Raw genomic sequence first — 27,449 nt, 5'->3', positions numbered from 1 at the left:
GGAACCGCCTGCTTTCCCTGGCATTTCTCTCTCTCTCTCTTTCTCTCTGTCTCTCTCCCTCTCCCCCCATCTCTCTCCCTCTCCCCAGTCTCTCTCTACATTTTGTCTCCCATCCAGTGATCTCCATGTTACTGAATTGGCGTGATTTAGTTTGAAGTGCTCCATACCAAAGGTAGGCTTTCCCATGAAGTGGTTGCGGCTAAGGGTCTACCAGGCTTGGTTCAGCTTTGTAACCTGCTAAAGCTTCCCTCTGGCCACCGACTGTAACTGAAGTGCTCTCACCACTTGGTATTCTAGGCAGCACCTATAGTCTAGTCCAGAACTATAAACTGGCAGCCTGTGAGCCAATTCAGCCCAAAGAATGCTTTGTTTGTTCGATATAAATTGTGCCATGTAAAGATCGAGAGAATTCATAGGAAATTAACAGCTTCTCTTAACAAAGCAAGAGATCTGACCATCTGAAATGGCTTTCTTCTTGTGGACAATCTTACGCTGGCCGACACTCGTGGTGTAGATGGGTCATTGGCATCCAGTGCCAGCTTCATATTTGCTGCCTGCTTTGTCCCTGTAGGCACTGGAACTCCCAGGCCAGCTCCAGAGGCTTACTCAAATAGAGATGATTTATGTGTGTGTCGGGGAGGGGAAGGACAACACTTCATTTCTCTTATGAATACGCCCATTAAAAGGAACTGGGGAATCTGCCTCATAGAAGTCCTTTAGTGCACGTAGGTGAACGTGGGGTATGTTTGCTCATTTTCTACACTCTGTTTGTCCCAAAATTCATTTTTTTATCAGAGAAAAGCTTTTCTGCAGCTTAAACTGTAGGATGATGGAATCTTGAATATCTTAAGTAAGATTATCATATGGGTGAATATATTTGCACTGTACCAGGTTGGATCTAGAAAAATTATTATAAATAGATGCTAAAGAAACCATATGAAGTATTCATTTATAAGGAGTGTGTGTGTGTGTGTGTGTGTGTGTGGCCGACACTCGTGGTGTAGATGGGTCATTGGCATCCAGTGCCAGCTTCATATTTGCTGCCTGCTTTGTCCCTGTAGGCACTGGAACTCCCAGGCCAGCTCCAGAGGCTTACTCAAATAGAGATGATTTATGTGTGTGTCGGGGAGGGGAAGGACAACACTTCATTTCTCTTATGAATACGCCCATTAAAAGGAACTGGGGAATCTGCCTCATAGAAGTCCTTTAGTGCACGTAGGTGAACGTGGGGTATGTTTGCTCATTTTCTACACTCTGTTTGTCCCAAAATTCATTTTTTTATCAGAGAAAAGCTTTTCTGCAGCTTAAACTGTAGGATGATGGAATCTTGAATATCTTAAGTAAGATTATCATATGGGTGAATATATTTGCACTGTACCAGGTTGGATCTAGAAAAATTATTATAAATAGATGCTAAAGAAACCATATGAAGTATTCATTTATAAGGAGTGTGTGTGTGTGTGTGTGTGTGTGTGTGTGTGTGTGTGTGTATAACTTTCTAATGATCGGTGTTATTTCTCTATTTTGTTATACTTACATGGAGTTTCCAAGGCAAACACAGATTCTGTGTCATCATGACAAATTATATAGTTTAATCCAATTTTACCGATGATAACTGAGATACCTGTTACAAATATATTGCGAGAACAGCTTTCTCATGTTTGCTCCTAATTCCAACAAAAGCACCTAATGATAAAACAATGGTGGGAAAAAAATTGCTTGGGGAAAGGGCTTTCTGAGTCATCAGTACAAAGCAGAACTCTCTTGTTAGGAAGAAAGTGAGCCAGCTAAGTTTTCTATGAGGATTTTTTGTTTTGTTTTGTGTTGGTTTGGTTTTGTACTGCCTGGGTGACCTCTTCTTCTCATCCATCATTTCATCAAGAAATCAAAAGACAGGAAGCTACAAACCAGACTCTTGTTCTCGATAAACCGTGTGACCTCCTAACAGGTGACCGAATCTTCTGTGGGAGTTCAGATGACCAAGTGACTTCTATCGAGAATTATATTCATGAACCAGCAAGGCTCTGGCCGATGTCATAGGACTTGGGAACATGAGTGCTGCCATGGCTTCATCTGCAGACACTGCTATTATATTCTGTTCCTTTTCAGAAATTCAAATGAGGGACCCTATCTTGAAAACAAGTTATTTCAAATAAAACATGTGTGTGAAGACGTGTGTGTCTTCTCTTGATCCTAATGAACTAAGGACATTTGGAAAAGAGCACTGTAAAAGGGCGACAGTCCCGAGTATTTTGCAGAGAAAGAAGTGGGATTTCTATGGGGTAGAGGGAGGAGGTAGAAAATGAAAAAGAAGAAAAGACCTTGAAGAATTAAATGGCTTAGAGATAAAGCATATAAAACAGGAATGCTTTTATTCTTTTTGTATTTTCTGAGTTGAGTTCTGCCTGCGAATCCACAAAATGGTACAACCACAGATACATCACATTTGCCTGCTGTGATTAAATTTCTCTAATTACACAACCACACTTGATATGTGGGACTGATGCATCACCTCTTTTTTTTTTCCTTTTGTAATCATTGTTATATCCGCGCTCTATAATCAGCGTTCATCACAGCTAGTTAGAGTTTCTTCGTCTGTTGTTTCTGAGATCTGACATTCCTGGAGTTCAACTGCAAATTCATTTTTAAACATCTCTGAGCTCTGGGGAAAAAAGAAAAAAATAAAACAAATGCAATTCCAGGGCTATATTATTCACAAATGTTTTTTTTGAAATTTTCATGTACTGAGATTTTTTTGTTGTTGAATTTAACTGATGACTCCCAGAGCAGAGAACCAAGTCTTTCTTATGATTTCATGGTATTGTCCTCTGGTTTACAAGTATATTTCTGTTGGTAAAAGGAGCTTGCTGATTTCTCACTGATAAAGATTTTGTAGGTTTATATATGATACCCAAGGACAGATACTTTTGTTGCAATCGATTGACATGAATGTTGTTTTCTCTTCTAAAAGGATGCCAGAGGTTTATATCATTTACAGGTTCAAAGCTTTTTGTTCATTTGAAATGCAGCTTTCTTCCAACAAATGTTTTTAATTATGCACACTTTAAATGCTATACTACAGTGATAGGAAAGCTAGTTAAATTTTAGCAAATCTATTACAACAAATTTAATCAACTTTCTAAATGTTCATTCGAGACCAGGGTTTTCCAGTTCACATCTCCGTTGTCTCATCTGGAAATTCCTTCTCCTATTACCCGTTATTAAGATGGTTGTATCTCTTAAAGCTTTGATAGAAAAATAAACCAAACTAGAAGTCATACATTCATTACTGGTGTATATTCCACTTCTTCTTTTTTTTTTTGATTACCAAAGGGCATGCATGCTCATCAGAAACAAAGAGACAGAGAGAGAGAGAAAGCACACCCCAATGGGGCATGGTCATGCCTTAATCCTTTCTCCATTTCTCCATCCTTTTGGGCTTTGGGGCATGCTTGCATATGGGCCTGGTGTATTTTCCAAGTCAACAAGGTGGGATGCAGACCATAGCTGGTCACGTGAGATCCAGGTCTTTTAACTGCTAGGTTAGAGGGCCAACCCTCACTTTCTTCATGTTATTCTACTTTGTTTGTTTGTTTGTTTATTTATTTATTTTATTTTTTTTCTATTGTCCTTAATTTGAATTTTCATTGCTGCTGTTTATAGCTGTATGGTAAACTGAGTCATTCTCAAACAAAGTAATCAATGTTACTGAGCAACCATTTTGGCTCCTGCTCTTGAGAAGTAGTATACTGTAAAAGCATGTGAACACACAAGTCTAATAAAATCTAAAAATGTCTAGTAGTACAGAGTAACTTCAAACTATAGCAAGTTAAAAAACTAGTGAGAATAATGGGGAAGGCTTCATAGAAGAGGTGATAGTTGAGCTGAGACTTGGAGATACTAATTATAGTTAAAAATTTTGAGATTACATTCTCTATGTCACACTCTATATTAAGCACTTAAACTGTATTAACTCCTTTAAACGAGTTATGGATATAAAATAGTGCTTCATAAGCTGTCCATTTTATAGAAAAGATAATCAAGGTACAGAGGAGTTAGGGAAATTGACCCACAACACTGAAATAGATATTATTTTCCAAAAATGGATGTAACAACATGTTCTTCTCAAACCATGACATTACCACATTAAAAGGGGAAACTAGGGAACCAGCAGGTGACATGGTGGTTGAGGTGCTAGACTTCCACATGGCTAACTGTGGTTCAAGGCATAGACTTGGTGGCTTGCTTTCTCACTTCCCCTTTCTCTCTGCCTCTATCTCTCTCTAGTCAAATAAAACTATTAATAAATAATTAAAATAGATATAATTTAAATAAAAGAGGAGCCTAATTTCTTTGTTTGAATCCAAATTGGTTTGAAATTTGCATAAAAGCAACAGAATGTGGAAGAAGGGACTTGGGCTGGCTTCCAAGACAAGGTCAGGAAAGAAGATCCTGTCCTCCTTAATCAGAGGAACACATGCTGCAGCCCTGAGCTGCCACTACAAATCCACCTGCCCCAAGGCTGTTGTGCTTCGAAGAGGCTCAAAGTAACCCATATGAGAGTCTACCTGAGGAAACTAGAGATTTCAGGAAGAGAGTGAGAGATGCCTGACCAGCCTCTAGCAGGTACACACCCTTATGCCATTTCAGCTTCAGCCACTATTTGACTGCACTTGCATGAGCTATCCGAAGCTGATACTGCCCAGCCACGCCTGCTCCAAATTCCACATCCACAGAGATCATAAGATGAAAAAATAAATATTATTTCCAGCCACCAAAGTTTAGATTGGTTTGTTACACAGCAATGCTAACAGGAACAATCCCACAGCTAATGTGTGGGAGAACCTGGATTTGAATTCAGTCTGACTCCAAAGCTACTCTCTTACCCTATGCCAGAAAACAAATTTTAAGAGGATTTAGGATATTCCTTCAGGTGTAGATAAAACCTCCTTATTGCATGAATATGTACAAAAATCTCCCCCTGAAATCGTTACTTAGAGGTGCAAGAAATATTTTTGCATCATGAGCTTTCTCTTTTACAACTGAAAATTTAAAGAAGGAATAACGAGAGAAAAAATAATGGGCTCCTAAACACGTGAACTGTCCCAGCTGTTAAAGCTGACTGTCCAGCGATGAGGTAGATTTATGCTGCATCATCTGAGTTGCCTTCCAACCGTATTAAAATGATATGGCAATTTAGATGGGTGGGGGGCAGGAAATTTCCTTTTAACCAGGCAATAATTTTTGAATAGTCAGCTTGGAGTTGATAACGCTGAAGCTGGAAAGCTTGGATTTTAGCGAGGTTAAATGTCAGTCTTGCCTTTGGTTAATTTACAGCCATTTGTAGAATTGCATTTCTCACACAAGCCAGGAAGCTTAGCTGGCATGGCTTGTTTTCTAAAACAATAATGGGATTGATCCTTGGACCACCTGGGCTCAGCATAAAGAAGACATTCAATGAATATTTACTAAATGAAGGAATAACTATAATCTCTTAGAGCATGAGTTTCTTTATTTTATCTCTTTCTTTTTATTTTTTATTTTGCCAGAAGGCATGTGTACTCCCAACAAAGAGAGAAAGAACTATGAGAAAGTACTCTCCTCCCCATTTTACTTCAGGCTATAGAGGCTCATGTGATTTCTTAATATTCTTTTGGGCTGAAAGTCTACCTACCATGGCTGCCACAAATCAGAGTTACATTTTACCATGATTAATAGTAAGGCCAGGTCAGCCCAAGGCATAGTGTTTAAGGCAGCTGAAGCCCACATGGCCTAGTATGTGGTTTAAGTCTTAGATTTGGCTGCTTGAAAAACATGCCAGGTGCATGTGCGTGTGTGTCCAAAATCTTGAAAGGAAGGAGAAATGGAGGAGAAGGGATAGCAGTGTGACCCGGCTCCATGGGGGGTGTTTTCGCACTTTCCCCTTCTCTCTCTGTTTCTCTCCAGTGAGTGCACATGCTTTCTTACAAAATTAAAAATGAATAATAAGGTCTACTCTGCCACCATGCTTTATGAAGTTCAAGTGCAATCCTGAATGTGAAAATATGATGCAAATATGCAAGTGTTATGTGAAACAATTTATACTGGTCATTTTAATTATTAATCATGACTAGTTCATGTTGTAACAACATAAGGAAAATATAGACCAAAAGAGCAAATTGGTTTTATCTCTTCACTGGATTTGTTGGTTGTGATGTAGACTTGTTCCTGTGACTTTTGGCTTTCAGAGAGAAGAACCAATAATTCAGTAAGTCCATGTATTCCACAAACTTGCAGACTCTACCTCATCATACAATGGAGCTATTTTATTGCAGCTACTCGATGAGATTCCTTATGAACTAACTGCACAGAGAATTTGAGTTAAAGCCAATTATCCTGGAAGGTTATCTTGCTATAAATATTGGGTAGTCAAAAAAGTCATGAAGTACTTTTCTATGTTTCTTATACAAAAAATGTGTCATGACTTTTCTGACCACCCAATAAAACAAAAAGGAAAAACAAGTGCCCATCCTTGGTGACACAGGGAGTGGTACACTGAATTGCAGTGCTGAAGCCACATGGCCGACCACAGGTCCAGATCCCAGGTCACCTGAAACAACCATGGATGCCCACACACAGGATCCTGACTCACTGTGGGGCTGGGGAAAGCGGGTCACAGTGGATGCAACCCTGCCCCTGGTGTCTGTCTTGCTCTCATGTGTCTACTTATAGTCACTCTCATGGAAGGAAGAAACCTTAAAAAGGATAAATAAATAAAGAAAAAGCCCTGTTGTTGTAGCACTTTAGTGACGCAAGTGCCCTCGAAGGCTGGCAGTCACATGCCAACTGCTTTGGATACCTGGTTGGCCTGAAAACACGTCAGGTACATGTGTGAGAGCCCAAGATTCTGAGGCATTGGAGAGCTGAGGAAGGTGGGGTCACAAGGTGGTAGACACTGTCGAAAGTGTTTTCTCTCTCTCTCTCTCTCTCTCTCTCTTTCTCTCTGTCTTTGTTTTTCACATGTATGTCCATGGACTATCATTAATTTAATCAATTAATTACACTTAAAAATAAAAAGAAGAGAGAATATTATATATATTTTAGAAGTTTTGCTTTAGGGAACATGTGCTTGCCAGAGAGACAGAGAGAGACAGAGAGTACTGACAGTGAGAAATCACCCCTCAGGGGTATTATATTAAGGCTGAGACCTAAGGAGAAATGGACTGATTTGCTGTAAAAACTAATTGCAATAAGAAGCTTTGGTCATCACTTCATAAAGCCCATTGATTTGAAAATGGCTATGATATATAAAATGTGTGTACACAGTTTGGGGTAATATTCACAAAGCAAACATACAACCCTTTCAAAAAAAAAGAAAAAAATATACATGTTGAGCTGCATCAAATATATTTGGTTTGGAGAAAAATGTAAATTAAATGCAAACACGTCTCATTTCCCCTCTTCACTTTGTATTACAGCCACGTCTGTTCAGTTTATTTGCCAAGTTCCTGAAAGCAATGCACGCCATCAATAAAACGATCATATAACCAAGAACCGATGGATCACAGGACGTAAAACGAAAAGTGTATTTCAGGAAAATGATCAAATGTAGGGGGCGCAAATCCACAAATGTTTAAAAGTAGAAATTAATAGCTCATTTGTGTAGTTGATTTAATAGATCTTTTATGTGTTTGCAGTTCTACTGATTTTTTTTTTCTTTTTGGTCCTACAAGCAGAAATGCAACACTGCTCTTGCAAACATTATATTTAATTCTTGAAGAGACTGCAGAATGCCATTACAGATGGATTGATAGCCTTGATGATATCATTGAACTTTTGTCATGCCTAACCTGGAAGACTTGCTATATGTCAGAGAATTTTTGTCATTCATCTCGCTTTTGAGAGGCCAAATTTATTTGCAACCTTGAATGACATTGGACATATGAAACAGCCTGAAATCTATCATACAGTGAGTGTCTTATAAAACTGCAATTTAAAATCTGAAGTATTGACCTGGTTTTCAGAACCATCTTCAAAGCCAATGACTTTCAAATTTTTTACTTATGAACACTGATTTTCAGTTGATAATGGTAACATTATATATTTGCATTTATTTTTTTTTCTGAGTACATGAGGCCACCAAATGGCATCACGTTTTCCTGTTCACTTTTAAAGAAATATAGAAAACAGAATCAGAAATGTATCTATTTGCCTTCTATGTGTTAATGTCAGTGTACAATTTACTACTGAACAAAGTCCCAGTAATGTAATCTATCTATCTAACCAAGTTTGGTTGTATCATTTAACCAATTTTCTAAAAATCTGAGTGTACATAAATATAGCAGAATTTTATGACAATAGTGTTATCAGAGGAAAGGCAAGATTTTTTTTAGCTTCCCATGTTATAAAGCAAGAAGTGTGGTATGTTACAATGAGGTGTAGTTATATCCGCATTAAAACCAAATTCATGGGACCAGCAGTTGGCGTAATGGCTATGTTGCTGGACGCCCCTGTAGCTGACTGCGGTTCGAGTCCTGGACCTGGTGGCTTAAATTCACGCCAGGCATGTGTGTGTGTATGCCCAAGATCCCGAGAGGAGAATGGAGGAGAAGAGATTGCAGCGTTGCCATCCCCCCTAGGGGGTGATTTCTTGCTTTCTGTCTCTCTGTCTGTCTCTGTCTTTCTGGTGAACTTACACGCCCTATAGCAAAAACCTTTCCAAATAAAACCAAAAAAACAAAATCATGTTCAATACAAGTTACTTCAAGAAAGCAGTTGAGCACCTTCTGTGAACCAGATTTGAATATTCAAGTATGTGATAATAATAACTAAAGTTTCGCTAATAATTATAATAATAATGAGTTGCTTTTTATAGAGCTTACTCTATGCTGTAAACCATATTCATTGTTTTAGATGTATTATATAATTAGATTCTCATAATAGTCTTATAAACTTACTTTCTTTTTACTCACAGGAAGGTAGCAAAAGGTAGACTTATGAAGTTAGAGACAAACATTTTCTAAAAGAACAGTCTTCTGCTCATTGTACTTGAGCAATTCAAGGCCTAACTAAGCCAGATGAGAGCCATGCCATTTGGAATTGTTGCTTGCCCAGGAAAGTTACATGTCCTTTACATTTAGTTGTGCTCAAAGGGTTTCTGCTTTAGCTCTGAGAGAAGGTTCCCAGTGTAGACAGTGTGACATCCTTTCCTTTTAGCATATCTTTGGTACATAAGCACAAGTCAGTCCAGTGTTCAGGAAAATGGTCTCTTCTATATCTTCCACTGAGAGTATTCTAGAATGCCTTCATTGTCATTTTAACGTGAGTCCTCCAGATGTCAGAAGCACCCACAGGCACTGCTACTTTCTCCAGTGTGGTGCATTCAACTGATTGGATGAAAGGTAGCCTTTGGTCAAAATGACCGGAATAAAGCATGACATTTTACACTGTTGTACAGCCTGAAGCTCTTTTAGAAGAAACTTAATGAACAAAATCATGAAGATCATTTATTTGAAATGACCACCTTACATTGTAAAATTCAAGTACCAAATTTTGTACCCAAAGTGACATGACGGTGCAACAGATCAGAGAGTTTATAAGAAGGAGAGAAGGGTAAGTAGGAACTTTTAGCCTTAAATTTAAATAACTTTTGGCATTTATAAGGCTGTTTTTCTGAAAGTATTCTTATTTCAAAAAAGTTAGTAAGCAGGCACATGCAGAGTAACAAAACAAACACCATTCCTAATCATTTCATTCAAAGACAGTCACTCAGCGTATCTGACGGTCCTTCGCTTTTTTCGTAATACATGTATTGATACATAAGAAGATACATGGGATTGCCATCGTATATGTAAATATAAGTAATAAATCCCCTCTTAACATGTCAAGGCATTTGCAGAGGTAAATAAATACTCCTCTGGAGAATGATTGCTAATTACTGGACAATGGCCACTGGTCGGTGTCTTATAATTTACTTAAACTTTTGCTGTTTGATATGTAGGTTGTTTCATTTCTCTTTCTCTGGTATTAAAATATATAGAAAGCATTATGCATATTGTGATTATATCCTTATGAGATTCTTGAAAATAGAATTGCTGGGGAGAAAAGGATATGCATATTATTTGAGCCAGTCTCAGGAAGTCTCTCCTACCTTCTGCTCTTTCTTTCTAACCGAATATGCTGCATCTTTATCCCACTCTGTCACAGCCCTACACATTAGCATTGGTTTTAGTCTTTGTGAATCTGATAGAGAAAAGTGTTGATTTAATTTTCATTTTTTTAAAATTATCTATGAGGGTTCAACAACATTTGACATATGTAGACTATTGTATTTCTTACTTATTTCCATCTCATTTTATTTCATTAGTCAAAATTCTGTGTGGGAAGATTCAGTGTTTCTTGATTGATTTACATTAACGTGTGTATATATATATATATACACACACACACACACATACACACATACATAAATGATTTTTATCCTTCTCCTTGTATGTGACAATGTCGTCTTATTCATTTGTCTTTGAACTTTGGTCAAAATCTCTGAATGGGGATTTTAGTTTGCGTGAAGAACTCTATTGGCCTTTTTGTGTATGCTTTTCACTCCTGGTGCTTTTTCTATCTTCAAAAATATAAAACACATTTGAAAAATATCTTTAGCTGTTTTGCGTGCTACTAACATTCTTCTCGAGGAAAGGAAGGAATCAAGGGGAAAAGAAGCAAAATATTTAAGGGGCATTTAAAAATAGAAAATCATCTGATGGTAACATGTATGGTAATATCTTTAACTGAGCTAATGTACAGTGTGTTCATGCTGGGAAAATTCATTGTCTAAGCTGTAATATTAGTCATGGAATGTAAAAAAAAAGGAAAAAAAATTCTTCTTGGGGGGGGGAAGATTTTAAATCCTTTTCAATGTCATTTTTATATACTAATCATTTTGACCAGCAAAACCTCTAATTTGTTTATTTCTTAATTCATACCAATAAGTGCATCTCATCTTTTTTTAAAAAGAATTACATATTTTAATTTTTATTTATTCATTCATTTATTTTAATTTGGCCAGAGAGAGAGAGAGAGAAAGTGAGAAAGCAAGCCATCAGATCTGGGATTCGAACTGTGGTTACCCGTGTGGGTGTGTCCAGTACCTAACCACCACACCACCTGCAGGTCCCCACATCTCATCTTTATATTTATTTTATTTTATTTATTTCCAGAGGACTCATATGCTTGCCAGAGAGAAAGAAAGGGAGAAAGCAGCCCCCAGTGGGGTGTGTGGTCATGTCACAATCCTTTCTCCCTTTCTCCATGCCGTCAGGATTTGGACATGCATGCACACTCACACACATGTACCCAGCATATTTCTCAAGCCACTGAGGCAGGACTTGAACCCCTAGCCATGTGACATCCAGTTCCCTTAACCACTAGGCTATAGTGACTGTCCTGTAAGTACTATTTTATCAGTTTGATCTGGTAAAGACCAGATTTAGCTTAGCATTTGTTAGTAACATAAGTAATGGTTACTTTTTTTTTTTTTTTAGATTTTAGATTTTTGTTATAGGGTCCATGCTGGAGAGAGACAGAAAATAGGAAAATGAGAAATCACTCCACAGTGGGTAGAGCTACACCACAATCCCTTCTCTTCCACTCTCTTCTTGGGATTTGGGGCACACATGAACATATGGTTTTCAAGCTGCTGGACTGGGGCTTGAACTGTGATTGATCATGTGGAAGTCCAGTGTCTTAACTATCACGCCAACTACTGGCTCCCATAATGTTTACTTCTATGGTAAATGGACATTTGTAAAAAGCGACCCTTTCACATAAAATGCATTACTTTAATATTTCAGAGTTATAGTTGTTTTCTTTATCCATAGTTTTCTCTCACGCTATTTCATAAACTTATTTATATTGTTTTGTGGAAAAGAAATCGAATTCAACTCTCCTGTTAAGACAGTCTGAGCAAGAGATTTAAAAATATTTTTACTAGTGAAAACAGCCACTCTATTCAAACAAATGTTATGTCAAAGCTACTCCGTATGTAAAACAGGGTAAAGCAACTTTCACTTATTAAATTGGAGGTGACAGACTGTGGTCCTCTTTCCTATCACCCTCCTCTGTCTCTGTCCTAGCCTGCCCTGAGGGTGGCTCTAAATCCTTCAGGGTATGAAGCCAAGTCTCCCAGACCAGAAGAGTCAAGTCAGAGCCAGTCAAATAAATGAGTGAGGTTGTCCAGAGAGAAGGTATATGTTGTGGCAAGACGCTGACACAGAATATGCGCTTGATCCAAAGTATACATTATTTTCCAAAGCTCTGTGCAGGGACTTGACAACACTACATTACTCTGATTTTTGAAATTCTGCATTTATTTCAGGTAAAGCCAGACAGACATATTGTGCCATATTAACCTAGGTTTCCAAACATAAAGTAATTTTGGGGCCAGCAGGTGCCGTGGAGGTTGGGGCAGCTGGATACTACATGATGGACTGTGGGAGTTCTAGTCCCAGACCTGGCAGCTTGAAAATCACACAGAGCATGTATGTATGTGTGCCCAAATCTTGGGAGGAGAATGGAGGAGACAGGATTGCAATGTGGCCATTCCTTCTGGGAGATGATTTCTCACTTTCTCTGTCTCTATCTCTTTGTCCAACAAATGCATACATCTATAGCAAATTACCAAAACAAAACAAAAATAATTTTGCCATAGTGTGGGCTTACATTAGTATTACATTTTACTACAGGTCAACACATAGGAAATGATGAAGAAAATTCTGGCTTTTTCTGAGAAATCACTCTTGAAGAATTGCCATTATTTTATCAAATGGTCTTTATATTTCATAAGATTTTAATGCCAGCAAACCCTATTACTCTTGAAAAATCAAATATTGCTCCTACGCAAAAATGTATCATGACTTTTCCGACTACCTGATATTCCCTTTTGAAAGCCACTGAAAATTATATAACCTTTGTTTTATTCTTTTTGTTACCCATCAGAAATCTCAGACCAATTTTTTAAACAATAATGGCATAAGCAATATTACAGCAGAAATGAAAACTTTTAAAGATATAACTCTACCATTGTTACATGTAAAAGTATTTATTTTTTAACCTTTCCAAATACTAACTATTAGGATATGTGGTGGTTTTTTTGTTTTTTTGTTTGTTTGTTTGTTTTGTTTTTTTGCAGCTGAACCACAGAATAACTTGTAATACATTTGAAGGTAACAATTTTACACGTTGTTTCATAAGTCATCGCAATTACAGCTTTTTAATAGTTTATTTATTTCTTCCAGAAGTGAGGAAGACAGAGAGGGTGAGAGAACGATATAGCTCCGCAATGGAGTCTTGATGTTGTGACCCACCGCAGCTCAGCCAGTCCCAGATCCCGGGCAGGCACAGGCCAGCACACTCATGGTGTCGAAGCAGTCCCATGGGGGTCAGCCGTTCAGACGTCAGGTTTTATTGTGGCACCATCCAGCCCCCATGATTACAGCTTCTAATGACTGCACTGAAGTATTCCAGTCCACTCATTTAATTATTCCCATTTTGTTAAACGTGCAAGTTGTTACACAGGTTTTTGAGATTTTATATGTATACACACAGAAACACACATACACACACATATAATCTCAACTTCAGGGTTTATTTTAGAATTATTTATTTTATTATTATTATTATTTTAACTTGACCAGAGAGAGAGAAAGGGAAAGTAAGAAAGCAAGCTGCCAAGTCCAGGTGGCCCACGTGGAAGTCCAGTGTCTCAGCCATCATACCACCTGCCAACCTCCTTACCTTTAGTTTTTAGCGGTCATACAGTTTTTGCTTTATTTGTGTTTAATTTACCAGAAGGCACATGCACTCACCAGAGAGAGACAAGGGAGAGTGAGACCCATGGGGTGGTCATAATGGAATCCCTTCTTCTCCATTTCTTCACACTCATGCTGTTTAAGCCACCAAGGCTGGCATTTGAACCCCCAAGGTCAACCATGAGAAATTTGACTCCCTTAACCACCAGGCTGTGGGCACAGCTTGACCATCCTTTTTTGAATAAACATAATTTCAAAGAAATCTTACCAGTTCTTCATGAGCTTGGCATATTACATACAGAAAGATGTCTAACACAGCCCGGTTCCTTTGTAAGGTATTTCTGGGTGGATGTTTAAGAGTGGAATTGCAGGGCTGCTGATACCTGAGCTGTTCCAACACATCTCCTCTTTTTCAGCAAACCCCACTTAGAAAATAATATCCAGGCCCTTTCACTGGCCCCACGGCCACGTGTCAGCACTGTCATGCCACCTGCTGGCACCATAGCCGCAGCCTCACACTCCACCTCCCCAGAGTGTCTGCCAAAAAACAGAACGTGTGCAGAGCAGGCAGAAGTCCCACTGAGTTGGGAGCCATAAATTGGAATCCAGAACTAATGGGGAGGTCAAAATTGGAGGAATGAAGATACTGGAGAGAGTATATATATATATACTATATATATAACCTTTCATACTAAGGTAAGATGTTTATAAGAGCAAAATATGGGATGTATGGAGTATATAGGAACTCTCTCTACCATCTTGGCAGTTTTTCTGTAAATCTAAAACTGTTCTAAAATATTTTTATTTAAAAATTAAGGCAAAAAATGTTACTTCTGACATAAGAAATATGAAAAAGAAATCTTGACAACATATCAAAAAACACTAAGAGCAGTTTTCAGGCACAAGGAATATTATTCCAGAAAGAAAGCACAGAGATTCAGGTGCAATAATGATACCACAGAAGGTAAATATGTAGATAATCAAAGTTACTATTGATTGTGTAAAATGATAGCAGTAAACTCTTATGAGGTTCACATATCTGAAATAAAACACATGATAGCAATAATATACAAAGTAGGAAAAGTTTAAAAGAAGCTGAAGCATAGGATTCTAGCACTTTATGGGAAATGGTTAAAGTACTAATTTATATTAGACATTAATAATAGATATTGTAATATCTAGAGTAACCACTGAAAGAGTAATAAAGGACTGTGTAACTGACAATCTAATAAGGAAGGCTAATAGAACACTGAAAATAATAAGTTTGAAAGGAAGAGTGGAGGGTAAAATATGAAATAAATGAGAAATTTAGAAACTAGTTAAGTGGTAAATTTAATTCAAATATGTCAATAAATGTTATATTTAAAGCCAATGATATCATATCATAGCAAAAATACAAGATGGTTAGAATATATTAAAATAGAATATACACATATATTACGTGTGTGTGTGTATGTATTTGGAGAGAGAGAATTTCTCAACTGTATGAATAAAAAATGTTAAAAGTAATTGAAAAAAATAAAATGTCATGCAAACACTAATCAAAAGAAAATTTATACAGCTTATTAGTATCACAAAAAGTCAGCTTAAATGAAAAAAGCATAACTAGATATAAAGAGGAAAATATTATAGCAATGAAGGGTTAATCACTTAGGCATATGTGACACTTCTGAATTTGTATGCCTCTCATAATAGAGAATTTCAAGTTATAGAAAACAAAAATTGCAGTCATAAAATGTAAAATCAGATGAAAAGATTTTACTATGCCTCTCTCATCAATAGAACAAGCATATGAAAAAAACTCTAAAGATAAAAAGACATGAAAAATATGATTAATAAACAAAGCAATTAAATACAAATTTACACATATTTAAAATAGATATAAATTATATATAGATAAAATATATACAGTCACATGTACACATTCAGAAAACACAGCACCTGAAAATTGCAGAATACACATTATTGTCCAGTAAACATACTTTGTTTGCTTCAGTGTTTGTTATAGGGCAAATGCTCTTGCCAGAGAGAGAAAACTATGAGAGAGGGCGAGTGGTCTCCAGGGTGGATGGCCACACCCAGTCCTCTCTCCTCCAGTCTCCTTTTGGGATTTTGGGTACACATGCACACACATGCACCAGTGTGATTTTCAAGCTGGGTCCAAGACTCAGGCAGGCCATGTGGGATCTAGTGACTTAACCTTCACACCACCTGCTGGCCCCAGTTTTTCGTTTTTGTTGTAGGGTTGCACGTACCATAAGGGAGAGAGAAAGAGACAGAGACTGAGAGAAAGTGACTGTGAGAAAGCACCAGTCTAGGAGGGATGACCTCACTACAATTCCTTCTTCATTTCTCTTTTTGGGCTTTTGGGCATGCCTGCACATGTGCCTGATATGTTATTGAAGCTGCTGGGTCTAGGACTTGAACCAGGTAGTTAACTATGTGGGATCCCATAACCTTAACTACCATACCACTGACTGGCCCAACATAGTTTTTTTCTTTGTATGTGTGTGTGTGTGTGTGTGTGTGTGTGTGTGTGTATGTTTAAACAAAAAGGGACTGTGTGCTGTAATATAAAGCAAATCTTAACAAACTTTGAAGAATTGAAATCATGCAGTGTATAGTCTTTATCTACCATGACAAGAATCGATAATATTTCATAATAACAAGATGATTAAAAATTCCTCCAATGTTTTGAAAATCTCCCAAACAAACTTCAAAATAACTTGGAGGAGAAATGTTAATACAGATTAGGAAATATTTTGAGTTGAGTTACAGTTAAAATACAATATTGGGTCATCGGAAAAGTCATGACCTATTTCTCTATGTTTTTCAATGCAAAAATGTGTTATGACTTTTCCAATGACCCAGTACATCAAAGTGTGGAATGCAGCTAATACCTTAGTTTAGGAAAATGAGCACTGCAGTGTCACATACTCTCCCTAAGAAGACTGGCATCACTTCTTTCCCTGTATGCACATACAGTTCCCTCAATGAGGGGATGAATTCCTCTACCTTCTGCAAAGTCAGCTTATCTGTCACAGATTTAAACAACAGATATCTACGAGGTGAAGCTGGAGGTTCACAGACTATGACCCTGTTGAGGGCGCTTGTCTGTCTTCCTCTCAAAGAGAGAAAGAGGAAGAAAGTAATGAAGGCAGGTAGAAAACAAAAAAAAAGTGGTACTCTATGATTTCCAAGGTTAGATCATAGAAGCCGCAATTTTCTTTTAGATCCTATGGAATGGTCTCTCTGGGAAATGTTAGCTACCATGTAAAATGTTTCTACCCCAAGACCCCACAGAGTAGGAAGAGAACTGAGTCTAGGGTGTGGATAGACTGCATGGACAGAGCTCCCAACAAGCCAAACATATGTCTCCAAATCTCAAAAGTATAGTTCTGGATGTCACCTGACTTTTATCATCTGTGAGACTCCAAGTGAGGACCCCTAGCTGAGCCCCAGGCATGTGAAAGATAATTCTAAGTTGTCCTTTAAAGCACTTCGTGTTGGTGGTGGTTTGTTACACACTTATAGATAGCCAGGAATATCTTAAAAGAAGAGGGGCTACAAATCAATGATCTAAATTTCCATCTTAAGGGATTAGGAGCAGAATAGTTAAATCCAAAGAAAGTGGAAGAAAAGCCAATGATAAACTTTATACCACAAGTAGATTAAATGGAAAAATTTGCAATACTAAAAAATTCGATAGAGCCAGAAGCTTTTTTCCTAGAAAAGACTAAACTAGATGATAGATCAAATAGGCAGATAGATAGATTAATAGATAGGCAGATAGATAGATTAATAGATAGGCAGATAGATAGATTAATAGATAGGCAGATAGATAGATGATAGGTAGATGAGAGAGAGAGAGAAAGAGAGAGAAATATTTGTGCCTAGCAAAGCTGATCAGGGAGAAGAAACATACATTATGAATTTCCAAATAGGAAAGGAGACTTCACTACCAATTTGACAGACATTTAAAAAGGTAGTATGAGAATATTGTGAACACCTTAGCAGTGAATTTGAACATTTACATGAAATGAACAGGTTCTTTAAAACATGTAATTTATCCAGTACATTTAAAAAATATTAAAGATACTGAATCTGTAATGGAAAATCTTTACACACACACACACACACACACACACACACACACACATAATCAATCACAGCCCCTCCCAGATGGCATCATATTTGAACTCTTCCAAACATTTAAGTAAGAAATGACACCAATTTCGCAGATTCTTACAGGGAAGGGACGAAGAAAACACTTCCAACTTGGCTTTGTCTTCTGTATCCAGAACGGCCTAGATGCTGAAACTAAACAATGTTAAAAACAAAAACCAAATCAGGCAAATCTCTATTTTGAACAAAAATCCTATACAAAATATTAGTTAACTGAAACCAAGCATATAAAAAAAGGATTAGCATCATGACCAAGTGTATTTCAGTGAGACAAAAATCAGTCAATGACATTCATCGTAAGTGATAAAATTGACATCCATCATAGTAATAAAATTGACAAGAAGGGCCACGAAAGTATAAATTTAGCAAAAAAGTAATAAATACAATTTAAACACCTAGAGCTGAGAGAAACATATAAGAAAGTAAAAGTGAAAGGGGACTTTCTTAATCTGATAAAACTGATTTATAAGTATACATAAACCTGACAGTATATACCATGCCTATTGTAAAACGTTAAACTCTATGTTTCTGAGATCTGAAGCAAGAATTGGCACCACTTCTACTTCACATCCTTCTTGAGGACCCATATGTAAAAGGAATCATATTTTAAAAGTTGGGCAGATGAGAAAAATATTTAAGCAAACCTTGTAACAAAGTGTTATCCAGGTGGTCCATAACATGAAAATGTGTTTAACCTAATGAATTATCAGGAAAACACAGATTAAAATCACAATGTCAGTCTATTACAAACTCCTCCAAAGAGCTAAAATTAAAAAAACCCAGAATATCCCAAATGTTGGCAAGAATAAGTAGCATCTGGTCTCTAATATACCACAGGTGGGAGTGTAAATTAGAATAGCCTCTTCAGAAGATTATTTTGCTGTATCTGTGAAAGGAGAACATACCATATTTTTTGTCTCTGCAATTCCAGTCAGATATATTACCCAACAGAAATATATATGTAAGTTCATTAAGACATGTGTCAGAATGGGGCCAGCAGATGGTGTAGAGGTTACATTGCTGGATTCCCACATGGCTGACCTTGGTTCGAGTCCCACACCTGGTCCGGGTTTGAAACTTACGCTAGGTGTGTGTGCATGCATGCCTAAGATCCCAGGAGGAGAATGGAGGAGAAGAGATTGTGGCATGGCCATCCCCCTGGGGGGTGATTTCTCACTTTCCCTCTCACTGTCTGTCTCTATCTCTCTTCGGCAAGTACATATGTGCTAAGGCAAAAACTCTAAACACACACAGACATACACACACACGGCATGATTCTGTTTACGTATAGTTCAAAAAAATCTGTAGTGATTAAAGGTCAGGATGGTCATTGCTTTCAAATATACAAGGTGCTTCTGGGATGGTAGTGATGCTCTAGCAATGCATTGTGGTTTCATATTTCTGAAAATTTATGAAAGTGTGTACTTAAGAATTGTGTACTTTTCTCTGTGTACAACACATTTCAATGGAAAGTTAACTGAGAACAAGCAAAAGCAGTCTCAACAACTGCGTAGCCAGGGGTCAGACAAAACAAGTTATAGTCAGTCAAGATGCATTGTATTTTGCCTGTTGCCTCTTACTCTTTTCACTGTCTGTTATTTCCTGATTTTATGGAAACCCAGCTCCTCTCCTTTCTGCTTCTACTTTGTTTTCTCCTTCCATTCTTCCTAACCTGTTCTTCTCCTTCTCCTGTCCCTTTCTGTTTTCCTGTTCCTTTTTCTTCCATCCTTACCTGCCATTCCCCACTTCCTCGTGGCCCTCTGTATCCCTCATCTCTTTCAGCCACACCGTATGAGGCAAGGATTTATCAGGTCATCTAGTCAACCTGCAGTAGAGATGCCTTTTTTGATCAGAAATAGAGTGTCAGTTTACCTCACAGGCCACTAGGAACCTGCAGATGGGCTGGGATACAACCCAGTGGCTTTCTAGACAGGCCAAGTACATAAAATTGAGGTGCTCTTCTATAAATATGATTTCAAAACAGGCTTAGAGGTGGTCTGTTAGCATATCCACTATGCACAGACACATCCAAAGCACACTTCTGTTCAGTCCCCAACCCCAGTTGATTTTAACTTTTGGGAACCATGAAATTACCCTTTACCTTCCTCAAACAGCCTAGGACAATGCCACTTACATAGTGACAGATGCTCAATAATTGGTTGAGAACCAATGACATATTTAGAGAATAAATAATCCCATTTCTGACTGGAGTTGCTCTCTCTGTTCTCAATCTCATCCTCAAATGATGACTTGAGTATAAAATTTCTGGATTGTAGGGTAGATCCATGGCCTAATGGTTAAGTGAGCAAGAGCCCACATGGGCAGCCAGGGTTTTGGTACCAGACCCACAGCTCAGGAGACATGCTGGATGTGTTCATTCATGTCCAACCCAATGGGATAGAGAAATGGAAAAGGATTGTTGTGTGACCATTCTCTTTTGGGAGGTCCTTTCTCTCTCTCCCTCTCTTTTTGTCTCTCCCTGTCTATCGGTCTCTCTCTTTCTCTTTGGCAAGAATACATACCCTCTGGCAAAAAGAACAAAACAAAACAATAATATTAGATCTATATTTAAGCCTCTAAAATCCATATGATTAGAAAGCTTTAATTTACTGTTCAAAAGTAATATTTTAGATATCAAAGAGCATGGCTTTATCTCTTTATGTCAAAATGAGAGTACATTCGTGCTAATTAAAATGAGATATCATTTTATCTATTTAATCTGAAGTCAAAGAATGATGTCACTCTGTGATGTTTCATCTCTAGAGAGTCACTGAGTTGCCTAGTGTGCATGTAGTCACTGGAGGCTCCTTCCGTTTTATTGGATTGCAGATATAAATGAATGTACCACCGACAACGGTGGCTGTCAGGACCAGTGCTGTAATACAATCGGCAGTTACTACTGCAGATGCCCACCTGGCCAGAAGCTGGAGGAAGATGGCAGAGGATGTGAAGGTAACAGGACTGTCTGCTTACTGATAAGGAAAGACAGAGCATCTATGGAATGCAGAAAACGGGGTTTGTCTTTTATCCAGAGCCAGCTGAAGTGCTTATTTTGAATGTTGTCAAGAGCACAGATCTTCCTCTCATGTCTAGATTACAAAATTGTAACCCTAAGAACACTTCAAGTAGCTTATTATAGGAAACATATGATTATACGCCGGTTTGGTTGTGTCATGTTCTGATTATGGAATTTCAATAGTTTATTTAAATCCCTGGGTAAAGTACATAGTTTTGAAAGCATTTCATTTAATTCTAAAGTAAAAATGGTGCTTATCATAAAATACTCATATGTCGCTACAATAGCAGTAGAGGGGCACGAAACTAACCACAGGAATCGTATTCTTGGTGTAGAATCAGCTTTTTCCGAAAACTTTAATTTTCTGTCTTCTTTTAGAATGAATTCCTTCCTCCCTTTATTTGTTAATTTATCATTTTATTCATTTGACAATCATGGAGTTCCTGCTCTGTATCAGGCATTATTCCATGCTCTGGGGATATAAAATTTAATGAGAAATAAATTTTGCCCTGAAGGAGCTCACTGATTAGAGGCAGAGATGGAAACATAAGCCCAGGTCTTACAAAATGATGTTTTAAAGCTTTATTGTGTGGGGTTAAGTGCACTGAATTCAAAGAAACATGGGTTTGAGTCCCAGCTCTGTCATTTAGGATTTGTGTAACCTTGGGTGAGTTATTTAATCTCGCTAAGACTCTTTCCTCATCTGTAAAATGTAGAATAATAGTAGTTCCTAAAACCACAAGAATTGCTGTGAGAATTAAATAAGATAATGCATCAGCAGCACTTAACCTCAGGGCCAAGGAGTGGCACCACAAGAAACTCTGATGCTTTGGGAAGCTGACACACACAGGCAGGGTCTGGGTGGCATCCAGAGACGTGTGTGTGTGTGTGTGTGTGTGTGTGTGTGTGTGTGTGTGTGTGAACGAGGACTGCCTGGAGCTGGGATGAATAGCAGCTTCAAAACCCGCTGGGAGTGGGCTTTCTGTCTGTCTGTTTCTTTCCCTCAGAGAAGAAGTAAATACATACATCTACAAAAACACTTAGCATGAAAAGTGGCGTAGAGTAGGTATTTAAATACTAGCTAGGACTTGTCCTTCCATTTATAAATTCAGTTGCTGCCCATATTGGAGATGCAGTAGGAGCCAGAGAAGGATTCTTTTTGTTCACCCCCTTGTGGGGGATGGCCACACCACAATTCCTTCTCCTCCATTCTCCTCTCGGGATCTTGGGCACACATGCACACGGGCCCAGTGTGAGTTCAAGCCGCCAGGTCCGGAACTTGAACTGTGGTCCACTACATGTGAGTCCAGCGACATGGCCATTATACCATCTGCTGGTCTCAGAGAATGCTTCTTTCTCTTAATCTCTCCAAGGGGAGATTATAGACTAAAAGGATGACCTGTGTTGCCTTTTAACTGTCCTTTCTGATTTTTCCCTACTTACACAATTGAAGTGCTTGAATATTGTTTTTAGAGATTACAGTAAAAAAGAATTTATTCTAATCACGTTTTCCCAGTGATCTATAAAATTACATTCATTAACCCCACCAAACTCCAACAATGTCTGTTCTGGTTGGTGCATAGTGAATACGTTGATAGGAGAAAACAGAACAAACAAAAACCATCCCCACTGAAGTGCCTGGCTGTGGATCTGTCCGAGAATGCCTAAGACAAGCTGTAGGAGTGAGTAAGTTGGAGCATGTGTCAGATTCCCTTTGTCAGTCTCTTCCAGCAATGCTTGGGCAGGCAGCAACAGGAAGGGCTGTGGGCAGGCAGACAGTGTTTTGTGGCAATCAAGTCTGGGCTATTCTTGGCTAGGCGCCCTCTGAGGCAAGGTCCTCCAAAGGGTGTGAATTCACAAAGGTGGGTCCTAATTACCCAGGCTTTTTTTTTTTAATTACGTCTGCATACAATTGTTTGACAATGGTGTTCCCAGTAAGAATCCGTATCAGAGAAAAGAAGAGCTCAATGATGTCCAAGGTAAAGGTGGGCCAATGACCACTGAAAACATCTGTACGATAAGAACAGTGCTGGCTATGACCCTTCCCTTGCCTGAAAGGTAGAGACATATTCCTTTCCTTTGGCTAAGTATTATTATTACCATTATTATTACTATAGATATAGTTAAAGTGCCTAGCACAGCAATTAGACACTGTTAGGTATGACAATGGTTATTATTGTTTTATAATAGCTATTAGGTTGGTTGATAGGCATGTTAAACTTCATACCCACTAGTTCATTTACATTCATTTATCTCATATTTTAATTGAAGTTAGTTTCAGCTATTTGTACAAATGTCAAAATATTTTGAGGAGCGACCCATGTTTTCATTTAGCTGATGCCCATTTCTAAAAGCCAAGTAAGAATAATGTCAATATTGGTGAGAATTAAAGGTCTGGTACTCAAGAATCAGTAGTTTGATACAATAAAGTAACATTGACCTACATACTGAGTGCAGAACTAGAGGTAGTGTTAGGAAGTAGACACCTCATTAGCAAAGAACGACCTCTCTCGGTCTCATTCATCTTAGTTTTATTTTTTATTTGGTTAAGTGACTACTTGGTAGAGATGGTAATGCCAAGAATCACTTTGCTCATTTGTTGAACATAGGATTTCAGATTTATTTATATATGCCATTAAATAACAAATAATATAGCTTATTTTGAAATCCACTGCATTCTAAAGCCAATGCAAATGAGCCTTCCAATTCACGTGAGTGTGAGTGCACTGATGGGTCACTTACATTTTTTTCCACTGGCTGTTAACCAGTGAAAGACCATTGTCTTCCGGTTCATAGTCCAAATAGAGTCTTCCAAGGTACAGGTTAAAGGGGCAAAAAGGCCAAAGGACTGCCTGCCACTGGGGGCTGGGGTACTTATGTTTATGTATATTATATATTTTTTAAGGCTATGGTTCTCAGTGAGGATGATTTTGTTCCCAAGAGACATTTGCCACTGCGTGAAGACTACTGATTTTCATGACCGAGGGGCGTGAGTGCTGCTGGCGTCTGTAGGTAGAGGCCAGGATGTTGCTAAACCTCCTCTTCTGTGGCCCAACTGTCCGTCTGCTCACCCTCCCATGCTATCCTCCATTTCTCTTTTGTATGCTTTATTTTCTTTCCCTTCTGAGTATGTTCAACCAGTCTATTGAATTTCATATTTAAACAATCTAACTTTGCATTTTTAGAATCCTCTTTTTTTTCCTCAAATCTGTAGTTTCCTCTCTGTGTGTGTTCTCATTATTATAATTGTATCTTTTTCTTTTACCCTTTCATATATATAACCATTTTACGTTCTGTATCTGATTTCAACATCTATGGTCCTTGGGGCTGTCTAACTCTATTGTTTCTTATTTCGAGGCCATTAGTTACACTCTGTCGTTTTCTGTTCTGTATATCTCTGGTATAGGCCTTCTTACAGAGTGCAAATTTACACACTTGTGCTATCAATTAGATTTGTAATATCTCCTGAGAAAAGACCTTATCACTTGTTTTATCCCCCATTCCCAGTTGTCTGGTATCTAGCAGAAATCCATACTCTCACTACTACATGAATGAATGAATGCACAGATAAATTTATTCATCATCATTTATTTATTCAAATGTATACACGCGTAGAGTCAACACACCATTTATTCATTTTTCTTATCTACAGATTCTAATCATACTGAGATTGTCATTTAAAATTTGACTAGTTAAACCATTTGGTTTTCAGTAGATCTTAGTGTAAATATTTGCTGATAACAAGTCTGCTACATTTAAAAGGGCAAATCCTATTTTTATTTCTAAGAAGCAAATCAAAGACTTTTGGCTTAGTTTGAACTTTCTGAAAAGTTTCGACATATGGCTTGTCTAAATTATTGGTACAGCAGCGTAACGCACGAACACATGCCCAGAATCCTCGGGGCTGGAGGACTGCAAGGAGGAGATCACAGCAGGTCGGCGAGCTGGGAAGGGTCCTCCCTCTCTTCTCTCTCTCTCTTCTCTCTCTCTCTCTCTCTCTCTTTCTTTCTCTTTCTCTCTCTCTCTCTCTCTCTCTCTCTCTCTCTCTCTCTGCACACAGCTCCCTCCCACATAAAAAAAAAAAGGAGGGACGCTATAACAATTCTCTCCTCTCTCTCTCTCCTCTCTCTCTCTCTCTCTCTCTTTCTTTCTCTTTCTCTCTCTCTCTCTCTCTCTCTCTCTCTCTCTGTCTCTCCATGCACAATGCTCCATCCCAAATAACAAAATAATGGAGGGGGGATCTCAAAGAAGAAATTCCAGGAAAATCAGAAAAGTTGAGCAAACTCATAATGCTAGTTGGTGGACAAAGTGACATTAAGATTGATAGGCAGCTCAAACTGGATTCAGAGCAGACTAATCAGAACTATGGGTTCACAGTGTTGCCAAGGCCCAGAGGCCCTCAACTCACAGAGGGCTTGATTGGCAGAAGAGAGAAATGAAAATCTGGAGAGACTGACTGCTCTTCTCCAAGTTCCAGAAAATGTATTTGTCGAACTAGGAACAGAATCCAGCTCAGCTTTTCCCATTTGCCCCTTTTCTCAATTGATTGCTCAGTCTGGTCAGTAGGTAGTTATCAGGTACCTGTCATGTGCCCAGCACATGGGTAATTGAGAAAACTAGAGTAGTACAAAACACGGTGTCTTCCTTCGTGGGGTATCAGTATCATTAAGCATCCTGAATATAACATTATTGTGTGAGATTTTAAATGAAAGTACAAATAAGTATGTTCTTTGAGAGTTCACCCGGGCCAGCTTTCCCTCCGAACAGCACTGTATCTAAACCAACTGGCTGCTTATCCTGGTAGTAGCATTCTCCAGCTGAAGTTTAAGCCTCTTTGATTTTGTTTTCTTCTTAGTTCAGAATCCTCCTTCACAGTAATTCTCCCACACTATGGTAAAAATATTTGTTTCGTCAAATACTGTAAACTGTTGGCATTTGAAAAAAAAATATATATATATGTATGTATACCCACATGCATGCATGTTTGTTCTGAGTTTATACTAAAATAACTTGAGATTCTTATAAAAAGGAATGGTCTACAGCCATTCTCTTAATAGTCACCTAGAAAGGGCCCCCTGACCTTCTGCCAGTATTACAGAGCATGGCATGGTAGCATTCATTCCTCGGCATCAAAGAGGGGACAGACTATTGGAGACTAAAAAATGGAAAATAATTTGAGAAAATTTCCACATAGTCTATTACCGTATATACAATATAATGTAATTTTCTTTGTTGAAGATGGCAAATATGGTAATAGCCCTCAATTTTATTATCACACATCGCATGCATGCTTTGAAAAACTACATTGTACTGCACAAAGATTACAGCAATGAAATATAAATTTAAAAATTATAGGCCCAGTCAGTGGCTTGGTTGTTAAAGTGGCTGAATCCCATGTGGTTGACTGCATGATTTGAATCCTGGAGCCAGCAGTCAGAAAAACACACCAGGTGTGTGCCCAAAACCCTGAGAGGAGAGTGGAGTAGAAAAAATTGCAGTATGGTCATCACTTTCTCTCTCTGCAGTAAGTGACACACCCTTTAGTAAAAAAGAGAGAGAGAGATTAAAAAAGAAAAGGTTATCATCCTGTTTTAATTTATCAAAGCACATTTATAATATTGAGTTCATTACATTTCAAAAGCTTGAACCACTTACAATTCTTGGAATTTATCAATGTCAGCACGTAAATGTATTCAGAATTTTCTTTCTTTTCATTCATTCGTTTAACAAACGTGTATCTGACCCATGAACTTGCACCATATTAAACAAAGAGCACAAACACTGGGTTCAAATATAGACTCTGACATTTACTAGCTGTGAAACTTAGAGCAAATTGCTTAATATCTGTGGGTTTTTTCGTCCTCATTTGTAAAACGTGCATAACAGTCTCTAACCTGGCACAGGCTGAAGGGTTGAATGAAAACATCTTGACAGTGAGCAGACTGCCTTTCCCATTTTATGAAAGGATGTTCGCTGATAAAACATTCCTGACATCTCTCCATTTCCTCACTCTGTTCTTCCAGCGGAAGAAGAGAATCACCTCACTAGGGAGTGGGGAAAGAAATTGGACTTTGGAGTTAAGGCCCCATTCCTGTTTTCTCTTTGGAATCTGCAGATATCTGCAGAAAAGCTTTCATCCTGGTCTGTTCTGCTATGATGTATGTTTAACCAGGACAGGACCCCACATGAGGAAATTTGCCAGCCACATCTGTGACCAGGTGGGACGTTGCCTAATTCTGAGTACATTTTAAGGAAATCCATTGTTGCCGCGTCCTTAAATCCTATTCTTCAGTTCCAGCTACAATGAAAATAAAGCTAATGTTATGTCTTCATCTGCCTATTTTGAATTAGCTCTCAATTAGTTAAAAAGTTAAGCAGGCGACGTGAAGTTGTTATTGGGTCATCTCCAAATCCCGGCACATTACATTTGCCTAATGCATCGTAGATGTTCAGAAAAATTTTAC

At 38.1% G+C, this 27,449-nt stretch overlaps 1 protein-coding gene across 1 annotated transcript in view; it reads left to right on the top strand.

Moving 5' to 3' along the window:
• Positions 1–27,449, top strand: part of LOC102502239 (EGF-like and EMI domain-containing protein 1) — a 565,383-nt gene that overhangs the window by 393,382 nt on the left and 144,552 nt on the right. Inside the window, exon 5 of the mRNA XM_027772542.1 lies at positions 20,799–20,921. Coding sequence (XP_027628343.1) covers positions 20,799–20,921 — 123 coding nt within the window. The remainder of the gene's footprint in view (positions 1–20,798; positions 20,922–27,449) is intronic.

The sequence above is a fragment of the Tupaia chinensis genome, unplaced genomic scaffold (assembly GCF_000334495.1).
Source record: "Tupaia chinensis unplaced genomic scaffold, TupChi_1.0 Scaffold000281_1, whole genome shotgun sequence".
In the NCBI taxonomy this organism is placed as follows: Eukaryota; Metazoa; Chordata; class Mammalia; order Scandentia; family Tupaiidae; genus Tupaia; species Tupaia belangeri.
This window is presented reverse-complemented; position numbering and strand designations above follow the sequence as displayed.